The 22,318-nt window shown below is 41.6% G+C and overlaps 2 protein-coding genes across 7 annotated transcripts in view; both read left to right on the top strand.

The window, feature by feature from the left end:
* nhsl2 (NHS-like 2) overlaps window positions 1-13,349 on the top strand; it is a 95,130-nt gene extending 81,781 nt beyond the window's left edge. For 3 of the 4 annotated variants that reach the window (XM_066680730.1, XM_066680728.1, XM_066680732.1), the window contains 6 exons: window positions 4,193-4,329; window positions 5,654-5,846; window positions 8,213-8,341; window positions 8,542-11,043; window positions 11,420-11,552; window positions 11,686-13,349. In XM_066680730.1, coding sequence (XP_066536827.1) covers window positions 4,193-4,329; window positions 5,654-5,846; window positions 8,213-8,341; window positions 8,542-11,043; window positions 11,420-11,552; window positions 11,686-12,007 — 3,416 coding nt within the window. In that variant the 3' untranslated portion in view covers window positions 12,008-13,349. The remainder of the gene's footprint in view (window positions 1-4,192; window positions 4,330-5,653; window positions 5,847-8,212; window positions 8,342-8,541; window positions 11,044-11,419; window positions 11,553-11,685) is intronic. The other variant, XM_066680731.1, reaches the window with a different exon arrangement.
* Window positions 13,350-17,219: 3,870 nt separating this feature from the next.
* arhgap36 (Rho GTPase activating protein 36) overlaps window positions 17,220-22,318 on the top strand; it is a 49,599-nt gene continuing 44,500 nt past the window's right edge. For 2 of the 3 annotated variants that reach the window (XM_066681058.1, XM_066681057.1), the window contains exon 1: window positions 17,220-17,564. In XM_066681058.1, coding sequence (XP_066537155.1) covers window positions 17,472-17,564 — 93 coding nt within the window. In that variant the 5' untranslated portion in view covers window positions 17,220-17,471. The remainder of the gene's footprint in view (window positions 17,565-22,318) is intronic. The other variant, XM_066681059.1, reaches the window with a different exon arrangement.

The following is a 22,318-nucleotide window of genomic DNA, read 5'->3' as shown; positions in this document are numbered from 1 at the left end:
TACACTCCTCACAGTCACCTGGAGGAAACCCACGCAGACACAGAGAGAACACACCACACTCCTCACAGACAGTCACCTGGAGGAAACCCACACAGACACAGAGAGAACACACCACACTCCTCACAGACAGTCACCTGGAGGAAACCCACACAGACACAGAGAGAACACACCACACTCCTCACAGACAGTCACCCGGAGGAAACCCACACAGACACAGAGAGAACACACCACACTCCTCACAGACAGTCACCCGGAGGAAACCCACACAGACACAGAGAGAACACACCACACTCCTCACAGACAGTCACCCGGAGGAAACCCACGCAGACACAGGGAGAACACACCACACTCCTCACAGACAGTCACCTGGAGGAAACCTACGCAGACACAGGGAGAACACACCACACTCCTCACAGACAGTCATCCGGAGGAAACCTACGTAGACACAGGGAGAACACACTACACTCCTCACAGTCACCTGGAGGAAACCCACGCAGACACAGAGAGAACACACCACACTCCTCACAGACAGTCACCTGGAGGAAACCCACACAGACACAGAGAGAACACACCACACTCCTCACAGACAGTCACCTGGAGGAAACCCACACAGACACAGAGAGAACACACCACACTCCTCACAGACAGTCACCCGGAGGAAACCCACACAGACACAGAGAGAACACACCACACTCCTCACAGACAGTCACCCGGAGGAAACCCACACAGACACAGAGAGAACACACCACACTCCTCACAGACAGTCACCCGGAGGAAACCCACGCAGACACAGGGAGAACACACCACACTCCTCACAGACAATCACCCAGAGGAAACCCACGCAGACACAGAGAGAACACACCACACTCCTCACAGACAGTCACCCAGAGGAAACCCACGCAGACACAGAGAAAACACACCACACTCCTCACAGACATTTTATTTCTTTGGTGTTTACACAATAATTACGCTATTCTGTAATTGTGTAGTAATGGTGAGACACTTACAACTATTGGCTTAAACAGATTCACTGGTTTGATTGTGGTCATTCACGGTGCATGGTGCCTACAATACGCGATTCTACTTGATGTTGGCACCTGGTGCCTGGTGGGTTTTAAACTACCACAACAACGGTGGCAGTAATGTTAAGCATTGTGTCCTCGTCGTGCATGTGTGTGTGTGTGTGTGTGTGTGTTGCTGTTGTTATATTTTTGGGACTGAACCCGGCTCCACACATCAGTTCAGACACATCAGTGTAGTTTGTTCATTCCTTATTGCACCATCACTTGATTTGTTTTTTTTTTTTGTCAGGCACCAATCCAAGGAGCAATAAAGAGACCACCATAATTTGGCTAATGGAAAAGCAAAAGAAAAAAGCAGAGTAGAGTCAAGAAGAGTAGTGTAGGTACCATGGAGAGGAACAGCATCATTACTGTGAGCTGCTTATGCAGCAAATTGAAATGAATTCACAAACATTGAAGTATTCCTTTAATCCACTGCTGGGTTAAGTACAAGTTGTTTCCCATGGACACATTTGGACCTAAATACATTGAAGTAAATAGCATGCCTTAGCAACAGAAACCTGTTCTATTTTCCCCTTCTACCCACCAGTCAGTTCACCCCTTTTCACCTAACGCTGGTCAACTGTGAATGTTCAATCACAAACAAGGGCCAGAGAAAGGAGGCAAAAGACAAAAACAAAAACAGGCATTAACGAAATGGCCATGGACATGAAAAGAGGCATTGTTTCTCTCCTCCAGTCGTGTTCCTTCTGTGGAGACACAAGAAAAGGACTGACCCATATTTAATAAATGGCTTGCTTTCGGGGGTGCATCTTGTTAGGAGAGATGCTTTGAGGTTATTCATGGCTGCTGTGGGACTCACACGCATGAGTGGCTGGCTGCGTGTCTGTGTGAGCTGTCTGATTGGCCGATCGGAATGGAGATGTTTGTGTCCTAGCAGAGTTCGGCCGCACAGTGGCTTGAGCCGGGTCAAGGACCGAGGGGAGGGCGTGTCCACAATCCCCTCACATACACACACATGCACAGGCTAAAACAGACAAAACACACCTCAGTACATCTACAGTTAGATTCTCTTTCACAGCATCTCCTTTGAAGTGGTCTGCAAGATCTTCAAAGCCAAATGTTCACTTTCACAAAGAGGCCTGGGTGCATTGACTGGTGAGTTCACGCTGTCTCTCTGAATCATGTGCTTTGACCTTTTTAGATGTTTTTACATTGAAATGTTTATGACACGGTTATCCAGAGTAACTTATTACTCTTTCAGGTTACAGATGTAGGTGAATGTGTAGTAAATTAACTCCCCTCTGAAACAAACCATGTTTAAAATGTTCTTTTACTCTTCATATAAAGGCCAGTAGGTTTTTTATAAAATGGGGACATTTTCATGTTTTAAGATGAGGGTCATTTAAAGCACTGGTCTCAGGTCAGTACTGTGGATCAACATGTTTATATACACCATGTCTACGACGCTGGTGTTGTCGGCTCGGTCAGTGAGTTCTGCAGTTGGTCTTGAGCAGCATCCCGGAACACTCTTAATTGGTGTAAACTTATTCCAGAGATTTTGGTTGTAATTGGAGAGAAGGTTTGAAGTGATTAGGGTGCTTGTGTTTATTAAAGGGGGATTAGAGGGGGTTTGAGGTGGAATGCAGTGCCTGGGGGCTGGATGATGGAGCAGTGTGGTCTTGTAAGACAGCTGTTGGGGCTGGGGTAATGTAAGGGCTACTGTGCACACTGTCTTATTACCTCTGTCTCAGTGGCAGACTGCAGTTTGTGTGAGAAGTCAGTTTCACTACAGAGAAGTACAGGGTTTACACCGTCAGAGCTTGAATGCAGTGTATGTAAGCTTCTCTCTGTGGGTTTAGTTATTATAATGTTTAGTCCTTTCTAAAACATTTCAAACATGAACCGAGAGGCTTGGTATAAAGTACACAAAGTGATATCTTTCCAATATGCATCAGTGTGCTCCAGGTTTTCCCTTTTCTAAAACCTGTGTTGTTGTTACTGGCCTGTAGCTGAATTGTCTTTGATGTGGTGAGGTTTACCACTAGCTTTCAATTTACAAGTTTAGTGACAGTAAGAGAAAAGTTAGAATGATTGTAGAAGAGTTGAGAATTCTGAGGAACTTGGGCTGGAGTTCTAGGTGGCTTTGATCTCGGAGCCCAGATCTATGCTTTTTGATGAACAGAGATAAGGCTGAGAGAGAGAGAGAGAGAGACAGAGAGAGAGGACTGAGGAATATGATGAGGGATACTGTGATGGAGAGCGAGATTTATTTTTTTTGGAGAAAACAGAACATTTAGAATGTTACATTATACGCCAGTGGAGTTCAGACATGGTCCAGGTCTCTAACTTGGTCCAGTGATTTCATAACACCCATAACAACTTATTTTCCCTCTCAGAACAATGCTGTTATCTCAATTTTGCTTGGAAATGTGTGCATAATTTGCTTTGACAAAAATCACAAGGCCAATAGATGTGGTCCAAAATGACTGTGAATCAAATGTTCATACAACCTGCACATGCATGGGTCTATTAGTTGTACTTAGCCACACTAACATGTCTTTAAAAAGTGTTTGTCCTAGTGTTGTTTCTCAGAGTTGTAGCAAAGACTTGGGCTTGTGCTGTTGACGCTGTGTGTGTGTGTGTGTGTGGACAGCCCTGCACTGTGGGGTTAGCCTGAGGGGCTTTGGGCTAGGGGCTATTGTTGACTCAAGGGGCATTCCATTGTCTCAGAGCAGCCGCCATTGCTAGGCAACCCAACTCTGAGATTGCGGCATCCCTGTTCTGCTGAGAGGAATCAAGTTCACTGCCCCCCCTCCCCCCACCCCCCCAATACAAACGCAGACACAACTGTTTGAGGTGTAAGACAGGGAGAGAGCAGGAGGATGGGAAAAGCTTTATTTGAGTGTGTGTGTGTGTGTTTGGCTGGGGGTGATGGAGTGTTTTGGGAAATTTGAATGGCCATAGGGTTGGGGTGGGGGACTCTAATGGGATGTTTTGGAATGAGTAAAATGGTAATCATACTGTTTACAAGAACCTGAGGGTATATGCACAAGAGAGAGGGAGACTGCTTTACTGTTCAGCTCTATAACATTTCTGTAGGTCTAGCTGCCTCTTTGTGAATGAAGGTGAAATGTGTTCTAATGATGGGTGTGTGTATTTGTGCGCAGACTTTGAGGAGCAGCTGTATGATAACAGAGTAACCGGACAGACGTTCAGACACCCATCCTCTCAGAGCTCAGAAGACACCTCCACACTCTGCCTGTCTCCTTCCTCTCTCAACAAGAAGACTGACTTTGTCTTCCTGGTAACAATCAATTCAGTATTTTTCGTTAAACACTTAAACCATATACTGGAGAAAGTTTATGCCCTGAGGAAAACGTCGCTGTCAGGGCAAACCCTCGTATCTACAGTTCTTCCAATTTTGTGTTCATTTTAAGGACTGTTGTCGTTTTTGTTGTGCTGGTTATTTATTGTAAATAGAGCAATACAAATAATCAAATTTAAGTGACGTTAAGAATGGGGAATTGATTCAACACTTCAGCTGAAATTATCCACATGTTCAGTTCTGTATGGGCAAGGTTTTTCTCATCATAGTGCCTCACCATCTCAGAGAATTTGGACTGAAAGTTCAGTCTGCAGTAACCAAGCCTCTCAGCAAAAGGCTAGCCATAAGGAGCATGTTGTGTGGACAGCGGAGAACTGGACCAAAGTCCACGTTTGTGATGAGAGCGACTTTAACTTCTGTTGGATCTGATGAGAACCAGATTTGACACAAAGTGTCTGAAGAAGTCTGAAGCTTGGAGAAGGACACGTCAGGATTTGAGGGTTGTGTCTCTTATACAGCTAAGTGGCAGGGTGCCTATTAGAACCTCTTGTGGCAACATGGCTGGCAAACACCTCCCAATTAACCATGGATATTAATGCAAGACAGTGCCTCTAGTCACACAGTAAAATGTGTACAGAACTTTCCTTAAAGCTGAGAGCATTGAAACAACGAAACCATTGGTGACAAGGTTAAGGCTAAATGCAGTTACTGAACCATGGAAAAGACTGGAAGAAGACTGTATGAGAACTGTTGTTCTGCATGCACAGATACGCTGAGGTCTTTCAAAACAATGCTCTGCTAAATTTTGAAAGCTATAACCTTCAAAAATGTTCTTTATACCTTGTAGACCTTGTAAGTGGTAAATGGTCCTAGAAGATGTTTGGATATGCAGTAATAATAATAATAACTATTTAAAAACAACTTTAAATGAACCTCTTAAAATATTGACATTGAATACCATGCACGGTTCCAAACAGGTCTTGTACATACTTCTGTAGTGATTCCTTCAATTTAGAAAGTCATGACTGACATATTTATGTGATTTGTGGGAAATACCTTTTAAATATCCTGACATTTTTGGGTCAGTAAGTATTTATCTGGCATTTCTTGAAATTTTATTAACAACCTTGGAATGAATGCAGCTCCTTGATACCTTTTAGTCCCTTAAACCTGTCACTACACGTGGAGCATTAATACAAGAACAAGAATGTATTATTAATGAATATTTTAAACTTCTGGGTGGAACAATAATAAAAAGCAAACCGATTCCAGCTTAACCTCGTTTTCCTGTCTTTTGCTGTAGCCTGCAAATAAGCAGGTGTGTGAAGATGAGGCAACATCAGTAGGGGTCCGGGCTCAGGACCCTGCTGCCTGTAGTTCAGATCGTGCTCTGCTGGGCTGGAACTCTGTGGTTGGGCCTCCAGTCGCTGAGAAACCTCGCTGGCACCTCGCTGGTCGGCACACTCCTGCTCATCTCGTCCCCATTGATGTTACAGGTAACACACACCAAAGGCGTTCTGCTTCTGTTTGCTGCATAAATGTGTTTAATTGCAGGACTGCCATAGTATAGTTTTCTGTGTTCTGTCAGTCATTGTTTGCTTGTTGCTCACTTCACGGTGCTCAGCTTTGTCTGAAACTGAATGATGCACAGTGAAAATACGTGCTGTGGACAACGTTTCATATTGTTTATTAAAGTAATAGATGTTCAGATGCTTATCAGTATAAAGTAGTTTAAGAGCCAGGTTCTGTCATTGTATGGGTCTGTAAACATTTTGGAGCAACATAGGCTGCCTTCAAGACAACATCTGTTTTCAGGGACGCGATGCTATTTCAGTATGACAACGACAAACCACATTCTGCACATGTTATAGTGGCATGGCTGTAAAATCAGAATGTGCAGTTGCCAGACTGGCCTGCCCGCAGTACAGAGCTGAAAGTAAGTGTGTCCCATATTAAGCACAAAATCCATTAATGGAGGCCCACTTTGCTGCTGAAAAATTATGAATACAATCAAGTGTATTCAAAAACTAAGGTAATGCACATGTCATTTGTATTTATTAGAATCTTATTTGCTGTTTATCTATAATGAGGTCCTTCTAGGGTCAGATATTTTAGGACGTCTTACATCAGCTTTTGCTCACATTGTTTCCTTGTCATATTTCACATTTGTGTTTCCATGTTTAACCTTGAATTGACCAGCTTGGGTGATATAACTTGCCAAATCTCTTCTTGGTTTCCACTCATATGGGCACTGCGACAGTTTTTATCCCTGAGAACCTCCCACCTCTCTCAAGCTGTCACACTGTTTTAGTCAAACATCACCTCCTCTTTGGTCACAGCACCAACACGCTCATCCTCCTCTACAGTCGTCCTCTCTATGAGCTCTGTCACTATTTGGCTGTCCCTTCCTATCTTCCCTTCCTGCTCTCTTTCTCTTTACCATACTCTTGGTTCTCTTAGTCCTGTTCCTCACTGCTCGTGCTCCTCCAGGTTCAGTGCAGCAGAGTAGGTCAGCTCTGTAAACACAGTTAACGCCATGCTCAGGCAGCCTGGGGTCTAATTCCCAAAGAGGTGGCAGTCCGCTCCCCGTCCGCCAAAGATAATGAACAGGTAGCTGTTGCCATGGCAACGCCCAGCTCTTCCTCCTTAGCTTGTTGAGGAGAAATGAAAAAGGCTGCATATAGTGAGGAGGGGGGACAGACAGACAGACAGTGATGAAGAGGGTGGCTGAATGCAAGAAAGAAGGAAGGAGAGCCTTTGTTTTCACCTCCTCGTTTCTTGGCATTGTCATGAATGAAGCATGTTGGGAGGTTATGAGGATTCCTTGGGTGTTTTGTAAGAAGCATTTTCTGAGAGTGCTGAAAGAGTGGATTCCTATAATAAGAGCAAAGCTTAATTAGCACTTTTATGTCAAATTTACTACTACACTGTGCTGCTAGTGAACAACCAAAACCATTTCTCAAGGCAGAAACACCTGAAAATAAAAACGTGTCTAGTTCAGTCTTCAAAAACAATCATAGAACCATCATCCAACATTTGTCAAGAATTAATCTAGAAGCAGTAAATGCCTTATATATGACCTGGCACACAACAGAGCACAACATCTACATTTCTGAGAGTTTCATGGGAATTTCTTACACAAAAAAAGAGGATATAGATGGGATTATTTTTGTTTGACTCTAAAGTGTGAGCTTTTTAAAAGTAGTAACTTTTATTCACCTTTAGTGTCTGAGGCTAGGTTTTGGTCAAATTTAAGTTTCAAATTCACTCAAAATTTGCAAGCTCCTGTTTCAGATCCATGCAGACGTCCAGCCTGAGGGATGGATTTAGGTTAACGGCGATAAAGTCAAGCAGCAGCAGACCAGAGGAAACTGATATATAACATTTGCATATTGGTTCTCTAACAGTTCCCAGAACTGTTAACTACACCCCTATGCACTGTCTAGTGTCTTGTCATTGTCTAGGATCAGGCATCTCCAAATCACCATAAATCTTCCATTTCATGCTGGCCATTGCTTCATAGCAGACATAATAATATGCAGTTGGATCTCCAGTTAAATGCAGCGAATTTGTTTCAGAGATAGTTTCTTAAAAGTATATAAGGATACACCAAAATATTTATTAGATTATTAATTTCCAGTCATCACTGATTCTAGTTAATCATTTATGTCTAAACTAAGGGCATCATCTTCGGGATCTTCAGAGGTCAATCATCTGTAATGTCATGATTTAGTCCAGGGCAAAGCATAAGTTGTGTGTCAGAAACACATTTTTTAGATTGCTAATATTTTACACAGTAAGATATTTTTTGACAGAAGTCCGTCACTCAGTCTGAGTAGTGGTATCTCATGTCTTGCCTCAGGCCAGAGCTTTGATAAGCACGCCAGCGAACTCCAGGCCCACTTTAGAACTGAGCCGGCGGTCAACCCAAAGACCGTCCGCCGCCCGAGGAGTGTGATCGCAGGCCCCGATGTCACGCTACACTGCCAAGGTGACGAACAGGAAGTTAGAAAACAAGTTTTCATAGGGACTGAGAGCAAAGGGAAGTAACCAGGAAAAGACACATCATTGGGCCATGATGTGTCTTTCCTTGTTACTATGAAAACACTGCATGCTCCTCTTTAGAATTATAGTCAATATGTGCCTGCTTCTTATATGTTCTTAAGTTTACTCTCTCTATCTCCCCCTCAGGTGATGGCAAGATCCTTGCTGTTGATTTGATACAAGGTGCCTGTTCTCCAGACTCCTCCCAGCCAAGATCCCTGGAGCCCACCACAGAAAATACTGGCGAACAACATATACCCTTAAGGAAAACACAGAGTGACCTAGAGCACAGTGTCCCCCCTTCCCCCAAAACCCCCACAGGCTTGATGGATCACGCCACTCTTATGTGCCCCAGCCCTTCCTGGAATGGCCCAAAGGGCTCCACCTTCTCTCCTTCCTGGAATGACTCCTACAACTATGCTGTGGTACCAAATCCTGTTGCCAAGCATCACTTGTCCAAACCTGGGATGTTAGCGCCAGGTAGTGGTGGAGCTGGCCTTATGTATCCTTCTCAGACCAGCTCGGGTATGTCCCTGAGCTCTGAATCACACTCCAGTTCATTCACTTCTATCTCTGAACCTTCTGGTCACAGGGCACATGCAGTTACACATGGCGGTGCTTTAACGGGAAAAAGGATTGAGATCGAGGGGGCAGCAGCCAGTCCAGATGCTAACAATAAGAATGGGAGAGAGAAGAGGTCAGCACGTGCCAATGCGTTCAAGTTCCGTGAACGCTCCCTTTCTACGCCAACAGATTCGGGTTCTTTATGCTCAGCAGACAACATGTGCTGTCCAGGTGAGACAGGGCCTATTGTCAGAGAAGGTGAGAGTTATGCCCTGCTCTACCCAAGCAACAGTTCTGAGGACAGCACCAGCACTGACAATGTCTCCGTGACCACCGGTTCAGACTTTTACCCAGAGGGTCGACTAAGGATACGATCACGCAGCATCTCGCTGAAGAAGCCCAAGAAAAAACCACCACCTCCAGTACGAAGCGTTTCCTTGATGAAGAGCTTGTCAGAGTCTGGTAGGATGAGCTACTGCCATGGTGAAGGGCACTTCAGAGATGGTAGGCCCAAGAGCCTCTTTATACCTCGAGATCATAATCTCCAGGACTCTTTCCAACCTGAGTTCCTCATGGCATCCAAACCAGAGGAAGAGACTCATAGCAGTTTAGAGATAGCCTCTGATAGCTCCCAGCCCCCTGACAGAGAGACAGACATGGCCTTCCCTCCACATTGGCAACTCAGTGAATGGAAATCCAACAATGATCCTTACAGGTCATTATCAGGATCCAGCACTGCCACAGGTACTACAGTGATAGAGTGTATTAAGGTGCGTGGCAGCTCAGAGTCTCTGAATTCACCATCCACGTCTCGAGCCACATCCCCCTCCCAGTTTTCCATTGAAGCTGAAACTAAGGTTTCTCCATTCAAGCCTCCATGTCTCATGTCTCCATCCAGTGGCTATTCTAGTCAATCTGAAACACCCACTCCAACTATTTCCAACTCTGTCGTTACAGGACCTGCTCCAACAGGGTGCAAGATGCGTCCAAAGATCCCAGAGAGGAAGTCTTCACTACCTGCCACATCCCCAAAAGATAGATCAAGGTCTCGCCTCTCCTTTGAGCTACCTGTAAATTCCCAAATAGATTTATCTTCTGTGAAACCCAAACCTAAAGCTTGCCGGAGGCACTCAGACACTTCTACAACCAGTAAACCAGGAAAACAGAGTCCTAGTCAGTCATCACAGCCCATGGTTACCACGACTGACCTGAGAAACATCAGACTTCGTTCAGTGAGTCGCTCAGAACTTGAGGATAGTCCTGATGGCTCCTCTGACATTATAGAGGAGGAGCAAGGGCGTGATCTCAGTCCTCCTATTACCCCTTCTAGCTCGAAACCACCCAAGCCACCAGTTGCAGTAAAGCCACCGTTGCCTAAACGACCCGTGAACTTGATGTTGAAGTCTCCCTCATCTTCCCCTCATGCCCAGGAATCTCCACCGGCTTCGCCAGTGGATCGGCCTATGCCAGTAGGCAACATCTACATGGTGGTAAGGAAGCCTAAACCCAAGAGGCCAAATCAATCACCAATCAGTCCATCTGCAGTGACCCATCAAGATCAGATGCCAAGCTATCCACCTCCTCTGCCTGAGTTTGATCTTGAACATGGGCTTCCAATTGAGGAAGATTTTAACATCCCGGCCAGCCCAGAGAAAGAGGAAAAAAGCAAGACCCTTCCTAGTCGAGTCACTATGTCTTGCCTAGCTGAGTTAGACAAGAAGAAACCCAAGGTGCCTCCACCAGTCCCCAAAAAACCAAATGTCCTCCTGCTACCTTCCCCTACAATTCAAGCCAATGGCACTACAGAGAAACAGTCTCTCATATCTGACAATGATTCTCAGTCACCCATAGGGCCTCCGCCATACGAAACTGAAGAGGCATCTTATAAGGAACTGGACCAAGAATGCCCCATTGACCAGGGGGTGCATGTGATCTTTGAGAGCAACATAAATCAAGAATGTCAAGGAGACGTGGAGACCCTTGGAAGTCCAGAAAACCCTGATACAACTGAGGATGAGCCTTCTATGCTTCCTGGACCTGTTCAACATGCTGATGTTACAGCTCTCACTGCAGATATAGTTACAGGTTTGCCATGATCAATTATCTTGATTTAACATAGGACACAATACTTCTCATCAACACACAAGTACATCCTGAATCAGTGATTTAGGTTCAGGTGCCACTTGTGCTTGAGATCATTCTGGGTTCATCCATGGCATTGTTCCATCTCTAGTACTGGGTGATTTGTAGTATTACTCTGTAATGCAGAAATAGCAGAATACAAGTTTTTAAATCATTGTGTTTGATTCAGGTACAATAATCTGGCTTGTGTTTTTTTTCTTTTAACATTTGTTTTGCTGATACTTGATTTAGAAGGAATCTTGTGTAAAATGCTCTTGCATGCATGTTTTTTTTGTAAGCTCATTATGAAGGTCTGTCTGCCTGACAAATGTGTCCATAGAAACACCACTGGAGGAAAATAGCTGTGCCAGTGACAAAACAGAACTACATATCACTGAAGAAACAGAGGATGATGTGTTTGTCCATACTCCTACGACTCATACCACCGAGGACCTTTTCACCATCATACACAGGTCCCTCTTTACAATCAGTAACTTGACATAATAAAACTGTATTAACAGCACATTGTTCTGCATATTGTAAGGCACTAATTCAAACATACAGTTTAGATAGACATTGTTAATTGAATGCTTTTTCCTCACCTAGGTCTAAGCGGAAGGTCCTAGGCCGTAAAGAACCAGTGGACTCCTTTGGCAGTCGGCAGAGCCTTGTGTCCCCTGTGAAGAGCAGTGCTAGCGACATTCGAACCCTTACTCTAGGAAGCACTCCAAGATCAAGCTCTCGGAATGAGAACTTCATGGCTCTTCTTCAGAAGAAGAGTAGCAAGTCGAGCAGTGGCACTCGTGTCTCTGCCATGGAACTGCTGAAGAGCACGAACCCATTGGCTCGCCGTGTCACAGAGTTTTCTCAGTTGGAACCAGATGGTGCTGGAACAGACTCGTCAAAAGTGGTTCCACCAGACCAGTGATTCATCTTGTAGGGAACCATATGCAGGATCCTGTTATGGCTGGTTTTCTGTTAAGGCTCCACTGCACATCTAAATGGTTTTATTTCCCAGGAGCTCGCATCATCTGAACCGAGGTACCTTTGAGTTGATGCTGCGGAAACAGTGGGATCTCACTTTTTTGTCTTGATGTCATGCTGCTGTGGAGCACTGTTCATGTCAAAGGAAAGGAAGCAAGTGTTAGGACTTGTCTAAAAACGTAACTTGGCCTTGCATTCTGTGTGTGGCCAAAAATGTTTAAAATGAAGCCAGAAGACATCGTCTGCAATCAGAATGCAGTGTGAAGTTAATGTGGTGACACAGCAAGCATGAGAGCCCAAACCGAAACATTCCATAAAGTTTACAAGAAAGGCCTGGTACCCCTTAAAAAAAGCACTTTTTCATTACAAGACGTAGTTTACAGGTTAAAACATTGTATTTGTTTTTGTGTGAGTTTGTCCCCAGAAAATGTAGGAAAGTCTATATAAAAGTCTTGTGGGTTTTGTTTAACCTACAGTTAGTTTCATACATAATAGAAACTAAAGGGTAGTTTCAGAATTATGTGATAAATGAAAAACACATCTGTCCATATATGTGACTTTACATTCATCCAAAACTGCCTATTGTGAAAGCATTCATAGCACAGAGGGATCAAAATGACAAAATGGACCACCACCATCAGTATGCTACATGTATACTGACCCCTATAGTTCTTCCCACACTGCCCACAGTGGTACACTGTGTATTATATTGTGTCTGTGTACTACACACACACAGTGTAAACAGCAAAATCACCACAGAGCAGACTGAGGACAATGATGTGAAATTGGACAGAAATAAAAAGAGAGAGGGCACATGAGCGTGGCCAGAGGGTTATGAATATCCACTGCGGCGATGCTACTTTGACTGTCATTTGGTCCAGTGCAGCAAATCCACCAGGGCTTTCTTGACACTCAGGAAACCCATTTGGAAACTGATCCATGTGTATAAGCTGTTGATGAAGAGTCTGCACTATGTAACACTCAAAGAATCAGGGAGGACAGTCACCAAGGCTCTGAAAGATAAAAGAAAGTTCCATTTTTTGCCCCTCCATTTTTTTTTATCCAAGCTAGTGGTGCTGCAGGCTGCTCTAACTACCAACAAACACAGATTTTTGTTGCAGCTGCAATGTTTCTGAAAGATCACTCTATCTATGCCCACAATGCATTTGTCACTCACATTATGGCCATTTCAGACTATGCATCAAGGCCGTATGTGCTGCTTCTCTGCTGTTACTGGCAGGCTTGCAGTGAAGGCCTATGAATGTCAGGAAGAAGGAGCAATGCTCTACAGTTTTCTGTATTTTTTTTTTATTTTATATTATATATATATATATATATATATATATATATATATATATATATATATATATATATATATATATATATATATATATATATATATATATTTGTGTGTGTCTGTGTGGTTACTGCCCATTCCACTGCAAGAGGTTTGAACTGTGTAGACTTTTCTAAAAAGACATGCACAACCAACAACGAGCAGGAGTGAACATGTGAAGACTGTGTAGGTTCCCTGGGACGAGCTGAGCTGATGTGGGTTCAGTGGCAGATGTGTAGACACACGAAGGAAGAGCTTGCTGGTGAGCAGCCATTGCCACACTCAAAGACTGCTTGTTTTTTTCCCCCATTCCAATGCACCCAAATGTGACTGGGAATCTCTGGTTCACAATCAGAATCAAGAAACCTGGTGCTATTGAGCCAGAGCACCCTCTGCAGTCCAGGAGTGGAAGTGCACACAGCCAAGACCTGTTCTGATTCTCCCAAACACTGAGGACAAAGATCAGAATTTCATTTTATTTTTGTTGTTGTTGTTTTCTTATATCAGTCTTTCAGGTATTCTGACAGCATCTAAAATATAATAAGAAAATACAAAGTATTACATTATGATAGTGAGTGATGCTTGTTTTAAATATTTAGTGATTGAAAAAAGACAACCAGTGTTTGTTTGCCTTGTACTCTGGCGTGAAGCCTCTGTGTTTTTAAAATGCCTTGGTATTGCACTTCCGTAGGAGTATGCAGAGTTTCTTTTACTCTTTTTATGATTACTACTATAACCATCATTACTCTTGTGTACTCTGTGCTGTACTCCTCCTTGCTCGACCAATCTCTCACATTTTACAGAGGACGGGGTGTGTGTGTGTGTGGGGGTGGGGGGGGGTGGGGGGGTGTTGGTGGGGGGAGTCGGGGAGAGAGAGACGGAAAGAGAACGAGAGAGAGAAAGCAGTAATATTTAGCCATATAAAAGAGCACATTATTCAAAAAAGGAACTCTGTCAGAAGCCTTGTCATTTGTATTCAGAGATTTCAGATACATCAAAGGCAATGTACAAAGTAATTCAAGCAGAATTGGAATGTCATCACTGATATTCATAGGTTTTAGATAAATCCCATGTGGAAGTTATTGCAGTGACCTGCAGGCAGAAATGGTGGGTTTTTCTGTGTAACACTACTCACTGTATGTGAAGCTACTCTCTCAGCGAAAGAGATTACAGTGAAACATTTGATTGCTTCAGTGAACCTCCCCTTTTCTCCCGCGTCCCACCCTCTCTCCTCCTCTCCTAATGACACCTAGGAGAAAAGAATCTCTGCTGGGCCAGAAACAAACAAAACACAAAGTGTGAGTACAGTAAATAACCAGAAAGACCTGCAGTTAGAGAGAGAGAGAGAGAGAGAGAGAGAGATATCAAAGTGATACTCACTCTTTTATCTTGTCATCTTCCTACATGTTTTGCAAGCTCACCTCATGGTAGGCCAAGACCAAACCAGGTTTCTGTCTGGTTGCTATGGAAAAAAGAAATTATTTTAATCTAAGCCCTAATTAAAAATGTATATTACATTTAAAATTAAGCTAAACCTTTTTAAACACAGAAATAAATATAAAATATCTATAACATGATTATAATTTACAGAGCTACAGATCAGCACAGAGTTCTCTGTCTCAAAGAACAGAAGGAAAAAAGCTTTAAAATATAAATATATATAAAATTGCCCCTTCCCCTTGGGCCTAGAAGAGAGTCGAGTGGGAAAGCAAGATAATGTTGGAAATTCTATTTTTGTTATTTTGTCATTGGAAAGACATATATAAAATTCTGCATATTATAATCTTCATTCTCCAGCAGTAAGGATATGTAGCTGTGAACTCTTCAAGCAGCTATGAGTTGCCTATGTGCTAAAAAAGTTACATTCAAATAAATTATTTTTCTTGCATAACCACTTTCTGGAGTTGTTGGTGTTTTTGACATGAAACGTTGTGCTCTCTCTTCATTAAAAGATTGTGTGGACGTTCTGAAGAAACTATAGTTGAGTAATGACACTGTTAGCATTAGGTGTAGGTCTGGGATTAGGTTTGAACTTTAATTACATTTAATACACCTTTTGTTGACTGTTATTTTAAGGCAAGCTTCACCAGATCCCCCTCTTCAGTTTAGTCATGATGTTATCTGATCAGGTTTCCTGTGAGGACGAGTGTACGCCGACCGCAGAAATGAACAAATCAAGCAGCTGTGATTACAAACTGACACATTATTCACATAAATGTTTACTGTGTTTTATTCATTTTGTAAATTTATGTTTCTGGAAAAAACCAATCTGCTGAGTGTAAGAAGTTCTTTTTTCTTCTCCAAGTGCAGAAAAACAGGATTTCGATCTTATTCCGAAAACGGCATTTTCTTTCCCTCAAATAAGAGCAGGAAGCTTCAAAACTTCTCATTAATTCCATAACAAATTTATGTAATTACATGTGAACAGAAAATGTAAGACTCTATTGCCCCCTTCTGGACATCAGAGTCATCTTTATCGGTTTGGAAAGGATGATTTAACCCTTTTGTTTTTCAGAATTTCTGCATAATTCCATTATTGAAATGTGAGCAAACTGGGTCACAGTGATTGAGTCTGAAGTGATTATAAAAGCAGCCTCAGAAAAAAAATGCAATGAAAGGGTTATGAATGTTTTGGCTTGTGGCTGGGACACAGTTTCCTGTAAAACGTATAGTTTTATGTTAGAGTTTGATCATCAGAATTGTACACTTTTTACAAATGTATAGTGCTACATTCGCATCGCAGGACGACAGCACTGCCCCTGGAAATAAAAGGAAGTTGGTAAGTTTCTCTACAACTCTACAATGATGCTCCATTTCAGAGCACTCTGAATCATCCTAATGAAGGAATTGTTTAAACATGTGCATCATCAAAATATAGATGTTTCTTTGGTGAAATATAAGGAAACAGCAGGTTTTACTAATGTATAAACGTTGTGTGTATATCACTGTTATTTCACAACTCCCCTTTGACTATTTGAAGGCACATGCTCCTCTTTAACATGTAATCACAGGCTGATCCATGGAAATAGTCTACATTTTGAAATCTTGATAGTGGAAATCCATACGTCTTCATCAAAATGGCTTGTTTGTTCTTAAACGTAGTTGAGCTGCAGCTGTTTATATTCTCATCATTCAGTTTTGTTTTCTATATTTACACATTTGAGGCTGTCTTTGGAGTACTGGAGTTTCAAAGTGGAAATGCCCAGCCATTTTCCTTCTAGAAAAAAAGGGGGAAAACCCCATTTAAGGTATTTTTTAAAGATTTAATTCTTGCTCCTGTTTTGGAGGAACAGGGTTTGTTCCTGGGTCTTTGGCTCACAGGACAGCGTCTGTGTGTGGGCTGCATCATCACACTTTGATCAAACATAATCTAATCTAAGAACGATTGATCTCAGAAATGAAGCATTCAACACATTTATTCGCATATCACCAAAATATGTCTGCATTTCTAATCAAAGGGACCTGATAATTATGCATAGCTTCTTACATTGCCGTCTTTGAACCTGTACGACACATGTTTTGTTAATAAGTAATCTCCCAAAGAGTAATCCACCTGCACCCTCTGGCAGCATTGCAGAGATAAAGCAAAGAAATGAAGGAAACTGCTTTGAGCCAAAGTTTTCCGTGTCCTCCGTATGGTGTTGGTGGAGAAGTGGAGGAGGGAAATGAAGGATGATTCCCAGTCTGTTTGTGCGGTGAGGAGTTTTGTTCCAGCGAGTTAAGCACTGTGCTTCTAGCTGAGTATTTCCTGTTTCAAGCTCAGTGCAGTGAAGTTTCTGCTTGCGTCTTAGAGGCTAGTTTTGTTATCAAGTGGAGCACATGCTCAGACACATGCAACAGCCTGGGAAAGAAGCAGCCATTATCACTTTTAGAGACAAGGCTCCACAGAGGATGAACTGACTTTCTTTTGCACTTCAGCAGGCCCCTGGACCTCTAAAGCCACTGTCTTCACACCTTTGGATCTTCATCAGTGGATTGTCTTCATTTCGGGAGCTTCACCTTTGATCTTCATCTCTGTAACTTCCCTTGTTTTTAAAGAGCTTTATGTAGGTGGTTCTGCTGTTGTACTGGGATGGTTGTGCTCTACGAGGGACCATATAGAGCCTTGTGTACAGTCATGCAGCCTGAGGACCCTGTGCGTCAGGACCTGCAGTTTTACTATGTGGTAAGTTATGATGCTGAGTGTTTACCACTTGGCTACTGCATTTCTGCATTCATCACTTGCAATTTCCTTCACCATTTGCAGATAGAAGCTCATTACCTTTACTCAGGTTCATGTATTTTCACCAAATATTAATAGTATTTGTACTTTCCTGCTCAAGTGAGGAAAGGAATCTTTTTTTTTTCTTCTTTTGATTGGTCACAACTGTGACATTTGTACCTTAGGGTTTTTAAGACCAATGTGAGAAAAATAATGCCGTACTAACTTCAGTTCTTATGCTGGTAGGTGCTGCACATAAAGGAAAGTTTAACTATTGTTCTAGAAGTATTTAAGCTGCTTTTAATCTGCTACCTTTGTACCTGAAGTTATTTTAGGGAAAATACTTTAAGTTGTTATTTAACTCACCTTACAATACTCAATATAGTAATATATATATATATATAATATAGACCACTCCACACATTTCTGCCTGTCATTCTGTCAGTCATATGTCCCCAGGTCAAGTCTCAGAATATTTTTCTATTTTAGGAGCTGCATGGTTAAGATGTTAGTTAAGATGGTTTTCAGCGGTATTATAGTAATCATTTCTGTTGGAACATAAACATATCTCCAACATGGCAAATCTACAGGAGACGGAAAAATCATACTTCATTTGTAATTGATGTGAATGGAAAAAGAGTTATTCTTCTGAGCAATTTCTATCAGACCATTCATCATAAAATTCCAAGGGTAACTGGCAATTACATACAGCAGTAAATAGAAATCATACAAATATAAGAACAAATGGAAAAGGTTTTGTCCTGGAGGGAGTGAAAATAGGCTTTCTTTGATCTTTGGGCAGGAATACAGTGTTCTCAATGAATAATTACTATGGATAAGTTATATATGTTGTATATATGCTTACACATGTCAGAAATGTGGCATGTCTTACAGTATAATATAGTGAATATATTCCAAAATCTCTTACCTACAGTACAGTGATAAGTGATAAGTCTATGTTGGTGTTATTATAAAAGAATGCATTTTGCACTGGCGTCATTACTATAGTGACACAGAGTTTATAACCATAGCACATGCCTCACTGTGGACTAGCTGCAGTACAGCTGTTCCTAGATCAGTCAGCACAATTGCTCTAGTGTTTCAGGTCAGAAAAGTTTGCTAGGAGCTGTTCTTAGAGCAGTGATTATTCTTTCATCTGTCTTTAACTGAGTCATTCAGAAGCCTGCTATAAAATGTGCTGCTCCCGAGACCGACCTTTGGCACCTGACTGCAATGTCTGCAGTGCAGACTGAAACAGCCACAGTCCACAAATGCTGGATAAATCATACTCCTAGAGAAGCAGTTTATTGCTCAAAAGTGTCTCAGAAGACTCTGCTTACGTTCCTTAGGAAACATTGCATTAAACAAAATAGAAGCTTAAGAAACTTTTGACACAGAAAAAAAAGTTATGCACAGCATCAGAACCAAGAAGGCTCTTAGTCTTAGGATTGAATTTATATTGATATTCTTCACTTTAGTTCAGTTAAACCCTACTTTCATTGTCTCAGCAAATCTGAGCAGTGTGAGACTTTACTGAGCTCTCCCCTAAAGCTCAAGAGTAGACAAATTGGATTCAAGGCTTCTTTTACTTAGGAGAAATATGAGAACAGTGTTTGTGGGTCGGGTTGACAGACAACATAAGAGTACAACAATTAAAATTTGTATAAAATATGTAGGCTTTATTTCTAAACAATATAGACAGGTATATGTTAAATATTTGCTATTTACCTCGACTAGATAACGTTTACCAGTTAAGGACTATTAACAATTATTTTGTGAAAAATTGTGATTTTTTAAATTTCTTCACAGAAAATTGTATTGATTCATTGAACCCAAGTCTGGGGTTAATTAAATAAATCATTCTGTCTTTTTAAAAGGACTAATTGGTTCAAATTGAGATTCTGGTGTTGTTTTGTTAGATTCTAAAGCTTATTTAATGAAAAAGGCAGGCAATTAAAATTAAACATTTGCATGAATTCATGAAGAACAGTCTACTCTGCATACTCTCCCAGACACACTATAAATATCACATTCACAAATGTACACCCCACTGTTTGTAAGCAGTGTTCTTGGCCTAAATAAAATGAAATTAAAAAGTTAAAGTGAAAAGAAAATAATGAGCACATAATTCAACACTGTTTGTTCTTGGTCACTGTCAGCTGTAGAGTGGAAAAGCGATTTGATTCAGACCTCTGGTTATGAGGATATTGCTCAATGATTTGGAAGAAGCACAGTACAATGAAGACCATATGTCAAAGGGGAAGTGGGGCCATTTCTTATTTCGCTCTGCTATCAACTTGATGTTGTGCACCCATTAGGAGTCACTTTATTCATAATTGTACACAAGCAGGTGCTTTACTCTAGCTAGAGGTTTTACTCTAACATGATCATGTTCTGTTATGCCTCAGAAAAGCAGAACTTTACCAACCAAACAAAACAAGTCGAAAAAAGTTAATGTCTGTAATTAGAAGTTCTGGCTTGTCTTTGAATAAACTGCATTAATTTTGACATTCTACCACTGTGTTTACCGTAACAGTGCTGATAATAACACTACTGACTGTAACACCACTGACCATAACAGTGCTGATAATAACACTACTGACTGTAACACCACTGACTGTAACAGTGCTGATAATAACACTACTGACTGTAACACCACTGACCATAACAGTGCTGATAAAAACACTACTGACTGTAACACCACTGACTATAACAGTGCTGATAATAACACTACTGACTGTAACATCACTGACCATAACAGTGCTGATAATAACACCACTGACTGTAACACCACTGACTATAACAGTGCTGATAATAACACTACTGACTGTAACACCACTGACTGTAACAGTGCTGATAATAACACTACTGACTGTAACACCGTTGACTGTAACAGTGCTGATAATAACACTACTGACTGTAACACCACTGACCATAACAGTGCTGATAATAACACTACTGACTGTAACACCGTTGACTGTAACAGTGCTGATAATAACACTACTGACTGTAACATCACTGACTATAACAGTGCTGATAATAACACTACTGACTGTAACACCACTGACTATAACAGTGCTGATAATAACACTACTGACTGTAACACCACTGACCATAACAGTGCTGATAATAACACTACTGACTGTAACACCGTTGACTGTAACAGTGCTGATAATAACACTACTGACTGTAACATCACTGACTATAACAGTGCTGATAATAACACTACTGACTGTAACATCACTGACTATAACAGTGCTGGTAATAACACTACTGACTGTAACACCACTGACCATAACAGTGCTGATAATAACACTACTGACTGTAACACCGTTGACTATAACAGTGCTGATAATAACACTACTGACTGTAACACCACTGACCATAACAGTGCTGATAGTAACACTACTGACTGTAACAATGCTGATAGTAACACTACTGACTATAACAGTGCTGATAATGACACTACTGACTGTAACACCACTGACCGTAACAGTGCTGATAATAACACTACTGACTGTAACACCACTGACTATAACAGTGCTGATAATAACACCACTGACTGTAACACCACTGACTATAACAGTGCTGATAATAACACTACTGACTGTAACACCACTGACAGTAACAGTGCTGATAATAACACTACTGACTGTAACACCACTGACAATAACAGTGCTGATAATAACACTACTGACTGTAACACCACTGACTAAAATAGTGCTGCTAATAATAACACCACTGACTATAACAGTGCTAATAATAACACCACTGACTGTAACATCACTGACTGTAACAGTGCTGATAATAACACTACTGACTGTAACACCACTGACTGTAACAGTGCTGATAATAACACTACTGACTGTAACACCACTGACTATAACAGTGCTGATAATAACACTACTGACTGTAACACCACTGACCATAACAGTGCTGATAATAACACTACTGACTGTAACACCACTGACTGTAACAGTGCTGATAATAACACTACTGACTGTAACATCACTGACTATAACAGTGCTGATAATAACACTACTGACTGTAACACCACTGACTATAACAGTGCTGATAATAACACTACTGACTGTAACATCACTGACCATAACAGTGCTGATAATAACACCACTGACTGTAACACCACTGACTATAACAGTGCTGATAATAACACTACTGACTGTAACACCACTGACCATAACAGTGCTGATAATAACACTACTGACTGTAACACCGTTGACTGTAACAGTGCTGATAATAACACTACTGACTGTAACATCACTGACTATAACAGTGCTGATAATAACACTACTGACTGTAACATCACTGACTATAACAGTGCTGGTAATAACACTACTGACTGTAACACCACTGACCATAACAGTGCTGATAATAACACTACTGACTGTAACACCGTTGACTATAACAGTGCTGATAATAACACTACTGACTGTAACACCACTGACCATAACAGTGCTGATAGTAACACTACTGACTGTAACAATGCTGATAGTAACACTACTGACTATAACAGTGCTGATAATGACACTACTGACTGTAACACCACTGACCGTAACAGTGCTGATAATAACACTACTGACTGTAACACCACTGACTATAACAGTGCTGATAATAACACCACTGACTGTAACACCACTGACTATAACAGTGCTGATAATAACACTACTGACTGTAACACCACTGACAGTAACAGTGCT

The sequence above is a fragment of the Hoplias malabaricus genome, chromosome 9 (assembly GCF_029633855.1).
Source record: "Hoplias malabaricus isolate fHopMal1 chromosome 9, fHopMal1.hap1, whole genome shotgun sequence".
Taxonomy (NCBI): Eukaryota; Metazoa; Chordata; class Actinopteri; order Characiformes; family Erythrinidae; genus Hoplias; species Hoplias malabaricus.
Note: the sequence above shows the minus strand (reverse complement) of the source record. Positions and strands in the feature narration are given on the sequence as shown.